Source organism: Neodiprion lecontei, chromosome 7, assembly GCF_021901455.1.
Source record: "Neodiprion lecontei isolate iyNeoLeco1 chromosome 7, iyNeoLeco1.1, whole genome shotgun sequence".
Classification (NCBI taxonomy): Eukaryota; Metazoa; Arthropoda; class Insecta; order Hymenoptera; family Diprionidae; genus Neodiprion; species Neodiprion lecontei.
The window spans coordinates 18,785,793-18,803,944 of record NC_060266.1 but is presented as its reverse complement, the minus strand read 5'-3'; the positions used below and the strand labels follow the sequence as shown (position 1 = coordinate 18,803,944).

The window sequence follows — 18,152 nt, the reverse complement described above, 5'->3', positions numbered from 1 at the left end:
CGAGCTTCCTTGAGGAAACCTTCAGCAACTGCGATTGGCTGTTTCGTTTCATGTAGTCAACGCTTGCGCTTGCGTTTGGCGTCTATGCACTTATGATCCGTATGACGCAGTCACAGACAGTCTACAGGTTAACTTCTTTGAGATTATACACTCTCATCAACCGACGCAACTTGACAATGAGAGCTAAGCAGTTCAAGTTAGATTTAAATATAGCCGAGTGGCGCTTCGATCAGCAGTTTCACCACCATAAGCAATCACATATCCCTAAATATGTCTTCCTTCTGGAAGGGAGAGCCAAGTTGTGACTACGAAACGAGGGCGCCTCTGAGATTCAAGGAAGCCTTCATCAAGGCGTCCTTTATCCTTGAGATAAGGAAGGACTATGAATACGGGTGTAAGACCGTGATCCAGAGTCTCCACTTTATCACTAGATAGCATTATAATGAGCGCTTTCCTCCTACATCAATTTCCAGATAGAAGACGACATTTATAGATTTCATTGGCCTATTCCGTTAGATTCGACTAATGAAATCACAAGCATGTGATCACAAGTTCCGATCTGTGTCATAAAATGCATAAAATTTATGTAAAGTGCAAGCGCCCTATATATACCGCTGTCGTGAAGACTAGATTTTACCTAATTAGTCAACCTAAATCTATCCTTCTATTATTACATACACACAACTGTGGTTTTATTTCGGTGTAAACGTTAACGAAAGACCTATTTTAGGTCAGGCCATCAGGGACTGATGCTGACTTATTTTTCACTCGTGAAAAGATTTTCCAGCTAAAGCTGCCATTTCCAATGGTCTAGGTGGCGCTTATCACCGCTTTCATGAGTGAAAAATAAGTATCAGGGCTGAAATTGTTCCGGGTGTAAACCATAGAGATGTAAACTAGCAACGCAGTGGATGACAGTTCGCGTAGTTCATGGGAGATCGAGGCTGTTGTTGCCAGTTGTTGCTCAGAGCAGGTCAGTTGACGTTCAGGGACGCGAAATCGAGGTAAGTCCTTAATTTAATTCTGACACGTTACACCTTGGCAACAAAGGTGACACAACTCAAAAATTATCGTTTGTCAGTTAATGCCACATTTCGATTGCCAAGATTCGAATTATGAACATTCAAATCATACTTTTCGAATATATAACCATGCGAATTAAGTGACATTTGTGTAGTTGCTAAACTTACCATCAAAGAGCAGAAGTGTCGCAATCGCAGCGCGTCGGTTTTGAACCGCATTTGTCGTAAACAGTGTCCCTTCAGAGTTCGATTTGAACTTTGATTCGCATCATGTTTTTGGATGTGAATGAAGTTTTTGAAGGTTTTAATTAGTTTCCTTCAAAGATCAATGGATTACCCCTATAAACTTTTAAATATTTGATTTTTCTTCTCTTACTCGTTCTGAAAAGTAACTGTTCTTTCAATTGTGTCATCTTTGTCACCAAGTTTTGACATGTATATTTTTTTCTTATCGATCCCACGCGTTTCTTGCCCCTAAAGTTGTTTTAAAAGCTGCAATGGGACTCATAAGTACATGAATCTTTTAATTTTTTAATAAGGAAACGAATGATGAAAAGCAAATTTAATTTCATCCAAGTTTAGTTGTAGTATTAGCGTAAGTATCAACGCGATAATGTCAATTTCTAGCTATGTTCTAGCTTAGGAGCGCAGTTTGAAAGTCAGCTGGGGTTGTAACGACCTCGTACATGTGTTCTAGGGTTAAATTGTTTGCATTTCACATCATGAAGTCGCGGCGAATCTAATTGAAATATGCCTCAAATTTAATCTAAATCATTTAGGTCGCTGTAAATATTTCTTACAATTTTAGACGGCCTAAAAACAGGTTGTGTCCGATAAGGGCATTGGTCAGGACTTTTTTTTCGCGTACCCAGAGTCCTTACAAAATACCCTCAACTGTGTTGGCCCTTTTATCAATATGCGTGTAAACAGAAATGGGCCAAACTGTTGTATTAGATATCAGTATATAGTGCTGTTGTGAAGACTAGATTCGATGTAATTAGTCGACCTAAATCCATCCTATATCATAAGTACATACATACAACTCTGACTCACTTTTGGTTATAAACATTAGTGGAAAATAAGATGTTCCTATTCGCCTACAAATTTAAGTATTTCAAATTAAAAATTTTATTAGCCAGATTTTGTGTATATACCTTTTAAAGCATTGTGCTGGATTAAAGAAATACAATAATTCACTAAAATTGAAATTGTTAATGTTAACGTAATAAAAATTCAAATGAAAAATCTCTATTTTTCAATTTCAAAATAAGTTCAATGGAATTAAATATGCAAAGTATAAGTTTGTTGATGCTGTATTACGGTTGGCTGTATTGCAGATAATTTTTAAGTTGCAAAATAACAAGTTTTCCTTCAAACACATCATTCCAGTAACATTCAGGACTCTAATCTCGTGTAATCTGCAAGCAAACGGTCATCTTTGAAACTCTCCTTGATTAACAAGCAAGTAAATGATGTTGACAATATTGGCAGAAAGTTGCAAAACATGTTTTTTACTTTTGCTGTTATTACACTGTTATTATATCAAGTAACACAAACTTTAATGGCAATAAAACTTTACAAAATCAAATCAACTGTTTATTAAACAATGAAAATCGTTTCATAAAATATCACTTGCTCAGGCACAAGGAGATTTGTGAAAATACTCTTTCTAAATCACATCCAGTGTTTTAATTATTCTACATTTTGTTACAAACAAAGTTTTATCCTCATATGGAATCACATTCTCTACATGAATGATTTTTTTTTCAGCATAATGGAATGGACAAGTATCTCTGCATTGGAAGCACGAATCGAGTTTAACGAAAGCGCCAACAATGGATTGGTATTGACAAACAAATACTTGCCTGAGGAGTTACTGAGTGAGATATTGTTCCGCGTTGATCTAAAGGCTATGTTGAACTGCCAGCTGGTATGCAAGTGTTGGTACTCAATACTGCATACTTACGTCTGGCGAAAGAAAGCAGAGGCTATTCTGGGACAGCGTTTGCACTTCGATGGAGAATTTTCTTGGTTGTTGTACTACGTAATATGCAATAACAATCCTATAGGGAAAAATTTACTGAAAAATCACTCTGGTAGAAGTGGAACGAACAAATTTTGGAGGATACTGAGTAATGGCGGACATCGGTGGAAAGTCGAATGCCCTCCAGCTGGTGCCCCAAAGCTACCAAGTTCAGAGCCAGTCTTTGAGAATGAACAGTTTTGTTTTGTTACTTCCTTCGGACACTGCAACAAAGAACAAACTGTTGATTTAGTTTCCGAGGGATTCCCACCCCGATTTTTGGACCAATTTCAGCCACCAATCGTGGTAGGGTTTCCGAGATTTCTTTCCTCTCTTTCACTACCCTGCCATTAGGTTTGATTGTTTTTTCTAATCATTGCTTCTTTCAATTACATAGATAAGCGAGTGGTACAGTTCCAGATGGGATTGTCCAGCAGCATACAAATGTTCCGCTGTATTGAAAACCGAATGTGGTCTAGTCTTGAAAACTTTCCATTTCGAAAATATTCTTGACGGCGAAACGCAGAATACCTGGTTTCAAGTAAGTATGCGTCTTATATACTTCTGATATTTCTATCCTTTAACCTCCTAATCAATGCGGCAATTATAAAATTATGGATATCAAAAACAATCGACTCTCATTTGCAACTCCCAATCTTACAATTTATGCACAAATTTTGATATATTTTCAGGGTTACAAACTTTCCACCGAAGTTACCCAAAATGATTTTGATAAATGTTTATGTGAGAAGTCAACAAAATTTGCTTAGAAAGAAAAGTCTCAATTTTCATTTCCTTTTATAGATTAATTATCTTGAACAACAAAATTCACTCAAGTTTTTCACTATGAAATTTTATAGATGCATGGTAGTTCTTTTTATCATAATAAAAAAAAAAAAACCACGAAAGTATGGTCTTTTATGAAGTGGGAGGAAATGACTGAAATATTTTATTTTATATTATAGCTATAGAAATATAGCTTCTGTAACTTCTGGCTAATGTATCGTTATTCAAATTTTTGAACGCCATGCCAACTTTTAGCATTTCTCATACGTATTTGCATTTTAATATAGTGGTTTTTCAACCACGATTCAACTTTGTTTACCTCAAAATGATAAAAAAAAACCGGCAGCTGCTAGGAAAGTCTACATTGTCTTGTCCTCGATTCAGATGAACCTGAACTTGCGAGTAGCTGTGGTAACTTTTACGATTCTGATGTACTATTTAGGTCCAACACGAATTCACTAACTATGGACCTGGAGTGAGAAAAGTGACCTTTACTCATGGAGGTATCGACCAAAAATTTTGGGCTGGACATTACGGTAGCAAAATGGCTGGAGCATGCATCAAAGTAAATCTGCCGAAGCAGATGCCTACAGAGTCAGAAGAGGTAACTTATATGGTTGTAGATTGATAATAACAGAGTTGGTTACATCCAATCATACTACAGACTGTGTTAACATAATTAATTATATTACAGCTTTTACTTTATTATTGTTATTAATATTATTAGTACTATTATTATTATATAATTAATTGTGGGTACACATATATCAGGTAATTCTTTTTCAAGATGGTCAAAAGTTTCGGATATTAAGTACAGGTCAATTTCCTGTTCATTTGACTTCTTTTATACAAGCTCAACGATAGAAACTTTGAATTATTGTTATATGGTAAAAAACATATAACTGTAACAAAACAACATCAGGGAACATCAACAAACCGTTGATAATTGTACGCTTATGAAAATAGTCTAAATCCGATCTCAGCAAAAAATTATTGCGACATTTCGTTGAGCTAGGCTCAAAGAAATATTTTATGAAATAAACGTTTCTCTTTTCACATTAGATTATGGATCTCTTGTTTTTGTCGATATTTTTTTGATTATCTAGATGATAGTTACGATGATCTTATCTTTTATCGAGAAAGATACATGAGAAATTATGTTTCGTTTTATATAGATGATTTTATATGTACATGAATAATCTTATCTTGATCTAGGTAATAAGACTCATTATCTTGTACAATACTGCATATTATAAATACTTGTAATGATAATATATTTTATTACAATACACATCAAGTGGATACAGAATTTTACTTCATGTGAAATAAACCAAATTTGTAAAACTCGGGAAAATTTACTATTGTGTTGACGACCTTCCGGACACACTATATTTTAATATCACATGACTTATTAACATTTTACACACATTGAAGGATTTCGAAGGGCCTTAGAGTATATTGGATAAAATATATAGACTGACAGAAGTACTGTAGATTCAAAAGAATCAATAATTCTTTAGCATATAGTTTAATTTTCACTAATGACGAATATTCATCTGATTTCTATTTTAGAGTTTGTGGATAAAATTCTACAAGTATCTACTGTTAAATGAAGTTTCTAGAATAGCATTGTTTCAAACAAAAGTCCTCTAAATTTTTTATTGACAACATTTAATTCACAACTAATCATTTTGCCAAAAAGGAAAAAAAATAAAATTTCTCTATGATGTTTGAAGAATACGACAATGCCGTAAAGCTATCAATATATATTTTTTTACTTAGTTCAGTCAATTTTTCGATCACAAAGTTGTCTTCTAATATATAACATTTTGTGTCAGTTGACTCGAAAAGACTTTATATAAGTGATTGTCCTCATCATGCCTCACTCTGATATTTTACACTGACGGCGAAGCCTTATATTGATCCAGTTTCACGTATGAGGTAGTTTTTCTCCAAACATTTTGGGCAGTAACATCATATCGCATCCTCCATAGTTTAACTAATAAATTTTCTACTGGGAGGTTGGCTAGCCCTCTTTAATTTTAGTGCAACGTGCTTTTCTTGCTTAGATAGACGATTGGCTACTCTTGCTTTCTGTATTACTTAATTGCTTTTTCGACAATATTTCAAGTTTCTGAGTATTGCTGTTTGTTGCAGTACAAATGCCAAAATAATTTATTGGCTTGGACGTCTTCATTGGTCCAAGATCTTGTATGCCATGTAAAAGTTTGTCTATGCGAATTTTTATCGCTTGATCAGTATTAACAGTTGATTTTTTTTTCTCTCTGCTTGAAACCTCTGTTTTACCATTCATCTTACTTCTTTCCAATGGCTGAGCGATCCTTCCTTTGATATCGGACACGTGGCCCGTTTTTTGTATAACAGATTCACCTATTATTGGTTTACGTCGCAATTGAACTCGCGAATCTAGAAATGAGTGGTTCTTAGACTTATGCTTCTCTACTGGCGGACTTGACGTAAACACATCGCTCGAAGTCTTTACTGGAGACTGAAGGCCACGCACAGTTTCAATCTACAAATGAGCGGTTGGTGATTTCAAAACTCACCAGAACTTATATTCCCATGATTATTTTTCAGACAGTAGAAATAAAAAGCTGCGACCTTAACTTTAAAAATATCGGGATGAACCGAACGAATGATTTCACGCAGAACTGGATCGTGGTTCAGTAATGAGAGCTCCGAGGAAGCCATTGAGCACTCGGGAGTCTTAGGAGCGCTTGCCGATCGTTGGACATCAACTGTAAATGCTTGGAGAGCAGAGCTGACATTCGGAGGTGTGTGTGTGCTCAACAAGTCATCTGATGGTGGATGGTTTCCTTCCTTCAATGCAGTGCATCTAGAGACTGAGAATTGTGACTGTCTAGGGGAGGCAACGGGCTGTACAGTGTCCAGAGACATGGGCCAGCTGGGTAGACCAGGTTTGGTCTTCGGTGACTCAAACTGGCAGGTAAAACGACCCGACGATACTCTGCCAATTGTGGAATGATTCATTGCTTGGGTTGCTTGTGGTTTCTGATTATAGATCCTGAAATATCAGATGTTATTGCATGAAGGAATAACGATCATCAATCAATAATGGAAGACTGGTATTGATCATTGTATATTTTGCAAAAAAAAACTTCAACTGGAGAAAGCATCCCTAGTTTTAGAATCACTTTTGTGTCGTAGAAAACTTTGGAGGCCTTGAATTTTCTCCCTTCTGTGTGCTTTTCAGGAGTGTGGTTGATTGAAGAGTTACTGTCGGTTGTTCCAGGACGAAATTCGGAACGTGGGTCACATATGCCTGGAACGTGGCAAATTCTTTATTTCGCTTGTCTTCGGGTTCAGTCTTAACCGGGGTCTTTGAAACATTCTTTGGGCGTGGTGTCTCTTTCGGTACAAACAGGGGCAACCTGTACTGTTTTACTTTGGAGGGTGCATTTACCACCCGGCTTGGGCTATTCTCTGCCTTCAGCAGAACTCTGCGCTCTGCTTGGTCAATCATTTGTTCAATCTGTACAACAAAATAATCAGCACGAACTTGTTGCCGTGTCACAAAAACCAGTTACATCGCCGACTCACTCGGTTGTCCATTTCCTCAATAGATTTTGCGGCTGTAACATTATTCCTTAGCGCTTTAATCTGCTCGTGCTTTAGTTCAGCTTCCGTCTCTTCCATTTTTTGAAGAAACTTCAATTTCTCATTCACTTGTTCTTCGAAATTTTCTAACTCTTCACTGGATACCTTGTCGATGGAAAAAACCTTCTGATTCTTTTTCATCGATTTTGTTACCGCAGTCATGTCCTGCTGCATCCTAAAATAATTCGTTCAAACTGCTAAGCCATTTCCAGTCTCCGTTATTAAGAAAGTACCCGTTCAAGATCAAATTTAATAAACGTGCATTCAAGCTCCGCAGTACTCTGCAGAAAAACGTACGTGTCATTGCGCCTGGCTCTGTTAGTCCTTGAATCAATCTCGCGATGAATAACAGAGAGCAGAATGGCTTTTTCAATGAGACAGTGGTGAGTGCACTCGCTGTTCTTCCTCCAGTATTTGGTCTCTTCACGCGGATTGTACATCCTGCGCATTCGGCGATCTTCGTCCGATGGTGGTCCCCAAAGCATCGTAGCTTGAAATAACAAGCCCGTAACGTTCTGTCAATAATCAAAAAAAATCCCATTAGTAATCTACCCGTAGAGTCACACCTATTTGGCTGTACATGTCGCTTATCAGAAGACTCACTCTAGCCTTAACGGATATTACAATTTGACGGAGCATAAAGAGTAACGCCACGATCAACAGGATCACGTAGAGGATATTCGATACCATTACAGATACATTGTCAGGCGGGAAACTGATGTCGATTACCTCACTGCTGAACAATATCTAAATTGGTTTATTAAATGTATATTTAGTATTCAGTCTTGTCTCCAAGTGCTATACCAATATTCCGAATGGTAAACTCTTCCAGCATATCTTCCAGTAGGTATTTGGTTGACTTCCATTCAAAAAGTTTATATCATCGGAGAATTGTTCAACTCCGTAAACGTACCTATTTTCGACGATGATAGATTAATTGAGAAAATCATTACCCTCATGATCGTATATATGGTGAGTGCGACTTTGAAATATCGACGTAACGATGAACACTCTTTTAATTATAGTCCGACTGAGTACCACTCTAAAATTCATTTACCCAACACTGATTGTCAGGATCAATAAAGCAACAATTGTCAGTCGCTGTCCAATCTTCAGTATAGGCTCGTCTTCGTAAGCGTCTGATTCATTGTCAATCTGCATGGAAATCGGCAGGTCAATCATCGTTGCAATAAATCAAACGCACACGATTCTAACCAACCATCAGATCGGTAAGGACTCCAATTAGAAATCCAAGAGTGCATATTGCAACTTTGACATAGCTCCGGTACCGCAACACCACTGGAAAGTTGTCGTATATACTTTCTTCAAGCACCGCCATGTTTCCTATCTGCAAAAATAATCAGTCTGAATTCTGTGTGTCTGGAGACTTAAACTCTGCACGAAATAGTCATCGACTATAATTTCTTGTGATTACAGTGTAAGATGTCGACAATAAGGCCACAAACATGAAGTAGATCAAGTTCCACACTTGCCGAACTGGCAGCATTCCCAGTGCGAAGGGATAAAAGTTGAAGAGCTTTGCATATTCTGTAACAATAAGAACGCATCCTTTCTGTAACGGTACTGACTCGGAAGATTAAAATGGTATTAATCATTTTTACCTGGAAAATAGAGCTCCTCTTCAACATTGGTGACTTTCATGTAAAACAACAGTACGCCTAGTATGCCCGTTGAAAACATCTGGCAAATTACACTAATCATGTAAGTGAGAGCACACGAACAAATTGTGAGATTTGCTGTGGTCGGTCCTGGCTTAATGCGACACCCAATCAGCTGATACCCACCGCGAACTATAGCGTGGTCTCTTAAGAAGTCCTTGAAGGCTGCAAGCCATGCCTGCAGAGAGAATAAAGCGTGATCGAATCTCATAGACTTGATTAACCAACTTACTTTCACGTTCAAAAGACCACTGATGCGTAAATTGAAGAAAGGTGCTACAGAGAGACCCTGGGCGATATGGCTCGCTAAGGGCATGAATAGACAAAGAAAGATAATAATTATAAGCAGTGCAAATCTCTTCATCATCTGTAAAGAAATGGAAATAAAGTTAGAATAGATAACTTTACGAGTGTAAAATACCCTTATGTTAAAAAGCAGTTACGTTTCAGGTGAAAAAAAAATTTTATTTGCCAACTTGTTCGATGTTGTGCTCGATAAAATTAGCCCAACTTTTCATACTGTCTATACTAATTCTAAGTTAAATAATTAACGCACATGGAGTGTATCCCTGAGACTCTGTTTCAAAGTGATGTACACAGTGAGCCAACCGACGAGTAAACGGCCTGCTCTCTTCACGAACGTCGAATGAGTGGCTCTGCAGAGAACAAAAGTGAAGAAAACGTTCTTGTTTATGTTCATAATTAAAGGTTTTACGTTCGTTCTTTAGTGATGAATAACAAATTGGTATGATTAACTTGTAGTATATTCTCGATGAGAGGAGCTCGGTTCCCAGCTTTGGATAGCACTCGTCCTTCCTATTTTCCAGGTAACAATTCAGTAGCAGTGGTCGATCAATGCAAGTTGCTGGTGTTGAACCTTCTGGACAGATCATCCATGGCAGTTCGGAACTGAACGATCTTTAAACAATTTCATGTTGCATTAGATTTCAAACAAAGATCACAGAAAATGGACGTACAAATACATGCTTCCGTCAAAAAAATCTGCACTGGTATGGATTCTTTTGACAGAGCGGCGTACTAAATACCTGAAGAAGAACATGTAGGTATCGGCTAATCGTTCGACCGAGGCAACGGAGTATAAATATATTGTCAACAGCATGCCATATCCTATAGTAGAGCACGTCAGAGGTACTATATTCTTCAGGTAGAGGCAGCCGTGCCGAACATACTGCCCAAGAAAAACCTCCATGTAAATCAACGCGGGGCCCCATGTAGCGTACATGACCATCATTTGAATGAAGCCAGGTTCTAGTTAAAAGGTATTTGAAACATGAAGGAATTAAGCAATCGAGTTCTACTTGTAACTTCAAAGTGTAAATCGAAAAATAAGTGGCGAAACGCCGAAGAAACAACCCACTGAAATCGTTTTTGAACATGTAACTCATGTCACAAAAGTAAATGGTATCGATTTGAAAGCAGGCAGTAACGAGGACCAGGTCAGACAAACTCCAAGAAAGATCGTATGATTTGTAACGATCGTCATTTTTAGCTGACTCAATTGGTTCCCTAGCTTTTCGAAATATCTGTTCTTCGAATCGTGTAAGCTGCTTCAACCATCCCCAAGTTCTGTTCATAATCTTAGCCGTTAGCACCAGCGAGTCTTGTAAGTATTCCAAGGTTAAGAGCTGAGCAAGATGTTACCAATATTCACAGCCCAGGCTAGTCACTGATATCTCGATCGTACTCTTTCTGTCACAAAAGTGATTTTTCTGAATAAATGAGCATCGCAATTTTCAAAATTTCTGAACATCGCATTCCAAAGATATAATAATAAGTAATAACAAATGTATGAGTAATGGATTCAATAAATTAACATTAATGACTATGATACTGCAACAAATGATAAACCAAGGAACCAGTAATTAAATTGACAAATTTGCGCATGAGACAATCAATATTATGAAGACTAATTGATTGCTGTGTGTAATTAGGCATTTTTATTATGTATTTATTTATTTTTTTCACATGAGAAAATACTATTTACATTGCACAGTTTTAGCGTTATTACATCTGCAACATACCTAATGATCGCTTTTTGTTTATCTTGCGTAGAATCAAGCTGCGACATAAGCTTCGGTTAATTAGACGATCACATAATAAATAATTCTCTGGTTATGATTCTCGTTACATCGTATATTATATGTACGTTACAACAATGATTGTGAAATGTATGAAATCATTCGGAAATTGTTGGAAAAACATTTTCTACAGGATCCGTACATAAATGTATAACTTGTTGCTTCAAGCCATGAATAAAAATTGATTCTGAATCTCATTGTAATCCATAAAAATGACATTTCCAGTCATTAGTTGAAAATAATAAATAGAGACTTCAATACTGATTAAACCTGAAACTCAGTCCGAATTGTAATTTAGTCAAATAGTAACCAGTTTTAACAAAATTAATCAACGTAAATTATTTATAATTAAACCATGTTGAAAGAATCGATCATCGCAATTTACTTTTATGAATAGTTTGAAACCGAATACAAGAATTGTAGCCAAAGAATTTTCGTAACAAGTCTAGCAATTTGTATTCAAGTGGTTAGAGTACTTGTACATCTATATAATATACAGGAAAAGCAGTTTTCATGGTTGATTTGCATAAAAAATTATGTTTATAGTTTTTGTCAATTATAATGCTGATAAATATTTCTATTCGGCAGTAAAATTTTAACGATACTTGTACAAGGTTTATACCTTGGCAGTTAACATAAAGTCAACCAAAATTATTTTCAGGAAACCTGTTTTTCAATAAATTTCTACATGTATTCCGCAGGTGTTGTTTGTAACTCTATTTTCGCAATATAATCACTGTAACAGATTCATGTACCAAAGATAAAAACGTTTCACCATCCTGTTCGTCTATTTAAAAAAATCAGGTTCGACATAATTTTAACAAAAATTTGTTTTACTTGATGGTACGGGAAATTTACTGCTGGTAAAATGTATGCAGTAATATTATTAATAAAAAAAAAAAACGAATGTTGTACCTACGTATATATTATTGGATATGTGTTTTTGCATATTGATTTAAATATTTTTAACAATAAGACTTCTGAAACATGTCAGGATTTTATTATTTATACTGCAGATTAATAATCGAAGAAAAATATAAGTACCAAACGCACAATTGATTTTTTATCCGTATCGTTACATCATCGTTACAAAATTGCATTCTGATATGCTCTCGTACGAGGCAAAAAATTTCCACTGTAATTTTTGGGAGTGCCGGAATATCACAAATGAATATGTATATAATTACATAAGTTTAGTAAGACAGTTGAATGAGAAGTCGATTCAGAAGAAAAGCGCTGAATTATTGTGAGTAATAACATATGTATGTGCCTATCTATTACAGTTATGAATACATGAAACTATGCTTTATTTATTAATTTTTTTAAATCTAAATTTAATTTTTTTCAGTGGCAACTACGCAATCCATATTCATACTACTCAATGTTCGTAATGAAATTAGCATTAGCGGTATTTCGTATATTCAGCTGAAAATCAAAACATTTACATTCTAATATCAGATTAGACAGTGAATAGTGTGCAGTTTTGCTTCATCTATACGTATATAGATGTGGGTACGACATTGAGTTCGGACTACTTCTTAAATAAATTGATTATTATTTGTCAAGCAAAAACATAAAAATAAATATGTACACGAAAATCTTCCGTACAAAGAATAATGATAACAATAATAATAATGATAACAATTATAATTGATGTTCTTGTTATTATTACTATTATTATTGTTATTAGTGAATAACGCATATATATTTTTAATTACTATGTATAAGCTAAAAGTAAAAAATTAATATTTGTTCGTTTTTTTTGTTTTTGTTTTTTTTTTTTTTGTCTTAAAACGTATTCTATGTAAATTCTTAAAAAATATAAGTTCTCAAAAATGATCGAAATGAATACATCGAAATATATTAATTCAGCATAAACAGACCGGTATGCACTTTTTTTTTCATTTTCTTCTTTCTTTTCGTGGTTTCTATACAGACAGTTAATTAGCTTGTCGCATATATATACAGAAATTCCCAATAGAGGGAGAGCAAAAATTAGGGTAAGCGGAATGAGTCCTGGACGTTGATTATACGTTAGTTATTAATAATACACATGCTGTTTAAATATTAGATCGTTAACGAAATCGTCGTCAGAGTCGCCTTACTCAACGATTTCAACGTTTGGTTCCCATTGTATGTCTGAAACATAACAATTCTCTTTAAAAGCTCTTCAATGAAGATTAATCGTTAAAATAGATGAAAACTTAAATAGATACTTTCTTTTTATCTCGTCTATTTTTACGACTATCTTTCTTAAAATTCTAAATTCAATATTTTACTAAGATAAACGGTATGAAATACATACAGTGTACATAGAATTTAAAAGAAAGTAAGAAACAAAGTTATCGTTGCCACAAGATTCAATTTATGTATGCAGTACTTGTTATTATTTTTCCTAGATGTTCATACACCATCTGGCTCAAGATCATTTGTTTTATTTATTCTACACATTGTCCAGATTGACAATACCATTCCAATTGAAAACGGTAAACAATGCTAACTACGTGACAAAGGTCATGCAAACATTCTGGCTTTGATCCACTTGTACTCTACTTTTGAGTATAGTTCTTCTCATGTATCGTTTTGGAATTTCTTAATTTTTTCATTTCGTATTTTTCTTAAAAAGATTAGTATTTCTATAGATCGATCGTTTTATAAGTGTTTAATATAAAAACTATTAATATAAATTACATTAATACCCTTATATAGTCAACACGGTGCAATGTTTCACATTCAATATTATTTCTCTGCCGTATACTTTCGCCGTATAATTGATAATAGACTACGTAACAAATATCTAATATTGTTAGACGTACACGGATAATATTACTTGCACCTATTTCAAGGCATTTTTAAAATTTTTCTTCGTCTGAGACAAAAAAGCACTAACGAAAGGGTCGCATAATATTCTTTTAATACATACGAGATTGACTCAAGCGTTATTCTGAAATTCTATGACGATTCATGTTTGCAATGAAGTTCAAATCGGTTTTTATATCCACGTATATCGATAAGTTGAATATAAAATTATTTAACTTATGAAAATTGTTTTGAAGTACAAATCATCACCTTTTTGTCTACAGCCTACCTTCCACAGCAATAAACATTACATGCTAGGAAATTTTATTATACTGTTTTCATTATTTAATTGAATTCAACGACTAAGAATTGAAGAAAAATTTGCAACTAATAGTATGATAAAGAAACTTACACAGATGTCTTTCAACAGCACAAAAAAAAAAAAATTGAAATTAAATAAATATAAAAAAAAGTTCATACAATTCTAAGCAGCGTAACGTTGAAAATAATTCATCTATTTAACAATAATTTATATAGGTATTCACACATTTCAATTTTGTCTTGAAATTTTACCTATTGACTTATTATCTGTTCGAAGCACATCATTTGGGGTTCAATTATTATGAGTGAATTATATTGTTTTCCACCAAATGCTTTCACATGATATTAAGCTCATCCACTAGATCAATGGAAAAAAATGTTTTGCGAACTGTGCACAAAACTAATTACTGTTGTTGAAAAAGCTTTAATCACAGTTTAAACTGCAATATAATGAAGAAGAGTAGCCGTACGAAGGCTTTTGACTCGGCATTAGACTTGCTTTGAAATATGATTCGATACGATTATTTAAATAATATAAAATAATTATTATATGATAGATAGTTAACAGAGATAGCATTGATGAGATTCTTTGGAGAGGCTTCACAGACGATGATCAGAGTGGAGGGTGTTCATCGAGCATCCTTTGCAGTCAGTTTTTCAATTAGCTCTTGTAATGGGGCTAATTCTCGTCTGTCTATTAGGTTAAATTCCTAGAAACAATAATCATGATGTCGAAACTGAATTTTCTCAGCTGAATTAAATACAGTTTACATGCATAGAATGATTTTGCACAATACAATGGGAGCCAGAATATCGAAATTATTGTTAATATAAAGTTGGCCAAACAACTTTATTAAGTGTATGTGACTTTATTAATATAAGAACTTGTAAAACTCTCCAAAAAGAAGCTCTTACTGTACAATTTTTCCAATTTTACACCAAAATCGAATTACACTTTTTTAATTTGGAGCCAAAATTTTCTCGGTTTATGTAACGAATGCGTTTTCTCTGAAATATTCAAGATAATAACACTAATATTTAGGTATTAATTTTGCAAAAAAGGCCACTTGTATATCATGTATTATTCCGAAAATGCGGTAAGGTTTGTAGTGCTTGATATTACTAAAAAAAAATTCGTACCTAGCTAATATACTTACATGCAGAACTGGTTTACAAGTGCAAAGTATAGTTAGTGAGATATAGCCTTTAAATAAAAATTCGGTCAAGGTTGCGAAAAATATGATAGTATAATTAATGGCTGATAATCAATGAAGTTGAAGTTGAGTGTAAAACCGAATTAGTCATACACATGCATCCTCAGAAAAGAGATCCGTGTCTCTGAATAATAAGCACTGAATTCTAAACTGTAAGAACGACTTCACGATATTAATACTTATATCGTGGTTTTGCTTACCTGAACGAAAAAAATAAAATGCTTAAACGATGTGTTAAGATGTGCCTCTTCTCCCAGTTGAACAACCTCACTGAAGTGCTGGTGATAAATATGTGCGTAGACTCTGAACAAGCGCTTTAATATAGTCTTGGCAATTGAGAGAAAATTTTTTGGAAACGGCACTCCTAAAAGTGTAGTAAATTTGATCCGTTAACACAAATTTAAAATTAAAAGTAAAATTTCTGTATGCGCAACTCTAACGCTCATAACAATATATACTTTAGTGATGATTAATAGCTAGCCAATACTTAGAATACTAGCCAATTTTTGATGGAAACAGAGTCTCGTCATCCAATTGATCCTGCACCCAAGTCATTAGGTAATCAATATATTTGGGCGCAGAGCACTTGATTGGTTTCTTCACAGTGTGGCCGTCGGCCCAATGATATTCGTACTTCGGACCAGCTGACATAATCGGGCAGCTCTCTTCTGTACAAAACTCCGTAATGGTTCCATACAACATATTTATTTGGTTGAAAAAATCGACAGCTGAAAAAAAATATTCCGATACAAATTTAAACCCAGAATGTTATTCATTGTCAATAATTCAGATTTATGTTGTCCACTTCAGATTGGCATGGCTTCGAAATACCAAACAAATTCATGAATTTTAATGTAATACGTGAATTTACACACAATCCAACTATATATTCATCTGTAGTAGAATCGTATTCCATGATTCAGACTACTCGCATACTTACACTGCGATTATACATAGAGGAAGTTGTTCAAGTCTGATTCATAATTAAAAGCAGATAACACAAATTTATAGCCAATGCATAACTGAACTGTAGGTTTGTCGCATCCTAACTGATATTGTAACTGGCAACGGTGATTACTTAAGTTAATTAATTCAAAAATCATGTATCCCGTCTTTTATAGACACGATGCAGTTTTTTATTGGGCACAAAATCTCCAAAGTTTGACTATACGGGCATTCTGCAATCGAAATATAAAAGTTTTTATCAAATGGTTCGGCCCTGATTTCATCCCAAACATAACAAGGTAATAAGATATCATTGAAATTTTCCAATTCAACTCATGACTTCGTTCAAATAATATCTATCATTTCAAATAAAAATCCAAAGTATAATTCAAATTGGTGGGTTTGATTGACAAACACATGAAAATGCGAAGTGACTCGAGTCCAGATTGCCTTCATTCATGAATTTCAGAGAAGATAAGTTACGCACTGTTAACGGCAACCCATTCATTGAGATCTTCACCCTCGGGTAACATCACCGCCAGACGTAAATTTCCTGAGCCAAGTGTCGCCGCTGCATGTTTCATTAAATCATACTGGTGCGTCCCTTCAGGGATATTCTTCTTTGGCTTGAAAGTTTTCGAAGATCGGCTTCCGCTAAGTTATTGAAAAATACATGATATGAAATAAAAAGAAACAGGCAAAGAATTGTTTCTGATTAATTGAAAATAACATCTAGTCTATTTAACAAACTGGTCGTATAAAGAAGTATGAAAAACACTATGCAAACCAGAGATCACTTTGTCATGAACTTAGTTTCGAAATTTTCTGTTCGAAGTGCAGGTCAGAAACTTTAAATGGCAATAATATGAAATAGAAATGGCACAGAGAGGGAGAGGAAGTGAGATAGAGAAAGCGAGACAGAGCTGTCAAATACGATACAATGAGGCATTTTAGAACGGATAAAATATCGATTTGGGGACGAAACGGCATAGGTATATTTATAGGTGAATTGATAAAGAGTATACATAACAACAGGCCTATTGTCAACTCGATTTTTTGTGTTACTCTCGTCAGCGTGAGTGTACTCGGGTGTTGTAAAAAAGTGACTAACTGAAATACGGAAAAATAAAAATAAAAATAGAGGAAAAAGAAAGGCCGTTCCGAAGTGTAGTAGTACTCACAACAGGAAGCTCATCGTTGGAGATATTTTGATCAGCTATTTGTTTGACTATGTGAGAAATTCCAACTATTCCCTTGATATTTATGTGAAAAAGTACGGTATCACGCTGATCGAAATGCGCATGGAACTTTGACAGCGATAAACATGGGAATATCCTCAGTTTTTTGGTGTGTCCACAGATGTTTTCGGTTCGGTTGAGTTAACTGCTGCCCTCCTCAGTGGCCCTCCTTGACTCCGCAATCCGCGATGATTCGTTCCTCGAGCAGTCGACAGGACCGCCCTCGCTGCGCCAGACGGAGTCAGAGCGAACCAGACAACACTAAACAGAACATGAAACCACGGTCTTACATTCAGGTCTGGAAACTCTGGTGATGGGGGTATGTCCTCTTATTGAAGCACCGGCCGTTTCGCCTAGTGACCACGAGTGTCGTTGCGATAGAGGGAT

The 18,152-nt window shown here is 35.1% G+C and overlaps 3 protein-coding genes across 4 annotated transcripts; 1 reads left to right on the top strand and 2 right to left on the bottom strand.

Moving 5' to 3' along the window:
• Positions 1-882: 882 nt before the first annotated feature.
• LOC107225107 (F-box only protein 6) lies at positions 883-5,122 on the top strand. 2 transcript variants are annotated; one of them, XM_015665443.2, is made up of 4 exons: positions 883-1,004; positions 2,793-3,351; positions 3,443-3,586; positions 4,274-5,122. In XM_015665443.2, the coding sequence occupies exons 1-4, from the start codon at positions 931-933 to the stop codon at positions 4,457-4,459; spliced, it is 963 nt and encodes a 320-aa protein (XP_015520929.1). In that variant the 5' UTR covers positions 883-930; the 3' UTR covers positions 4,460-5,122. The 2 variants fall into 2 exon arrangements, with proteins under 2 accessions (XP_015520929.1, XP_046601663.1); XM_046745707.1 differs by lacking the exon at positions 883-1,004 and adding an exon at positions 1,330-1,617.
• Positions 4,616-10,744, bottom strand: LOC124295584 (sodium-dependent dopamine transporter-like). The gene is made up of 12 exons (XM_046746018.1): positions 10,528-10,744; positions 10,196-10,418; positions 9,906-10,067; positions 9,706-9,805; positions 9,382-9,516; positions 9,093-9,327; positions 8,906-9,018; positions 8,690-8,818; positions 8,528-8,625; positions 8,074-8,383; positions 7,768-7,985; positions 4,616-7,645 (listed from the first exon to the last, which is right to left on the bottom strand). Exons 1-10 carry the CDS (start codon positions 10,742-10,744, stop codon positions 8,269-8,271), a joined length of 1,527 nt encoding a protein of 508 aa, XP_046601974.1. The 3' UTR covers positions 4,616-7,645; positions 7,768-7,985; positions 8,074-8,268.
• Positions 10,745-11,094: 350 nt separating this feature from the next.
• Positions 11,095-18,016, bottom strand: LOC107225103 (MOB kinase activator 1B). The gene is made up of 5 exons (XM_015665440.2): positions 17,709-18,016; positions 17,015-17,181; positions 16,083-16,310; positions 15,783-15,946; positions 11,095-15,078 (listed from the first exon to the last, which is right to left on the bottom strand). Exons 1-5 carry the CDS (start codon positions 17,720-17,722, stop codon positions 14,998-15,000), a joined length of 654 nt encoding a protein of 217 aa, XP_015520926.1. The 5' UTR covers positions 17,723-18,016; the 3' UTR covers positions 11,095-14,997.
• Between the last annotated feature and the right edge of the window lie 136 nt (positions 18,017-18,152).

What these genes read in the sequence shown, in the direction of transcription:
- LOC107225107 (XM_015665443.2), top strand. Translation starts at nt 931, where the DNA reads ATGGGAGATCGAGGCTGTTGTTGCCAGTTGTTGCTCAGAGCAGGTCAG. An exon ending in AATTTCAGCCACCAATCGTG is followed by an intron (nt 3,352 to 3,442) that starts GTAGGGTTTCCG and finishes TCAATTACATAG; the next exon opens with ATAAGCGAGTGGTACAGTTC. An exon ending in CGCAGAATACCTGGTTTCAA is followed by an intron (nt 3,587 to 4,273) that starts GTAAGTATGCGT and finishes TGTACTATTTAG; the next exon opens with GTCCAACACGAATTCACTAA.
- LOC124295584 (XM_046746018.1), bottom strand. Translation starts at nt 10,744, where the DNA reads ATGAACAGAACTTGGGGATGGTTGAAGCAGCTTACACGATTCGAAGAA. An exon ending in ACCTACATGTTCTTCTTCAG is followed by an intron (nt 10,068 to 10,195) that starts GTATTTAGTACG and finishes AATTGTTTAAAG; the next exon opens with ATCGTTCAGTTCCGAACTGC. An exon ending in GTCTCAGGGATACACTCCAT is followed by an intron (nt 9,517 to 9,705) that starts GTGCGTTAATTA and finishes ATTTCTTTACAG; the next exon opens with ATGATGAAGAGATTTGCACT.
- LOC107225103 (XM_015665440.2), bottom strand. An exon ending in TGAATGGGTTGCCGTTAACA is followed by an intron (nt 16,311 to 17,014) that starts GTGCGTAACTTA and finishes ATTTTTTTTCAG; the next exon opens with CTGTCGATTTTTTCAACCAA. An exon ending in TCTGTTTCCATCAAAAATTG is followed by an intron (nt 15,947 to 16,082) that starts GCTAGTATTCTA and finishes CTACACTTTTAG; the next exon opens with GAGTGCCGTTTCCAAAAAAT.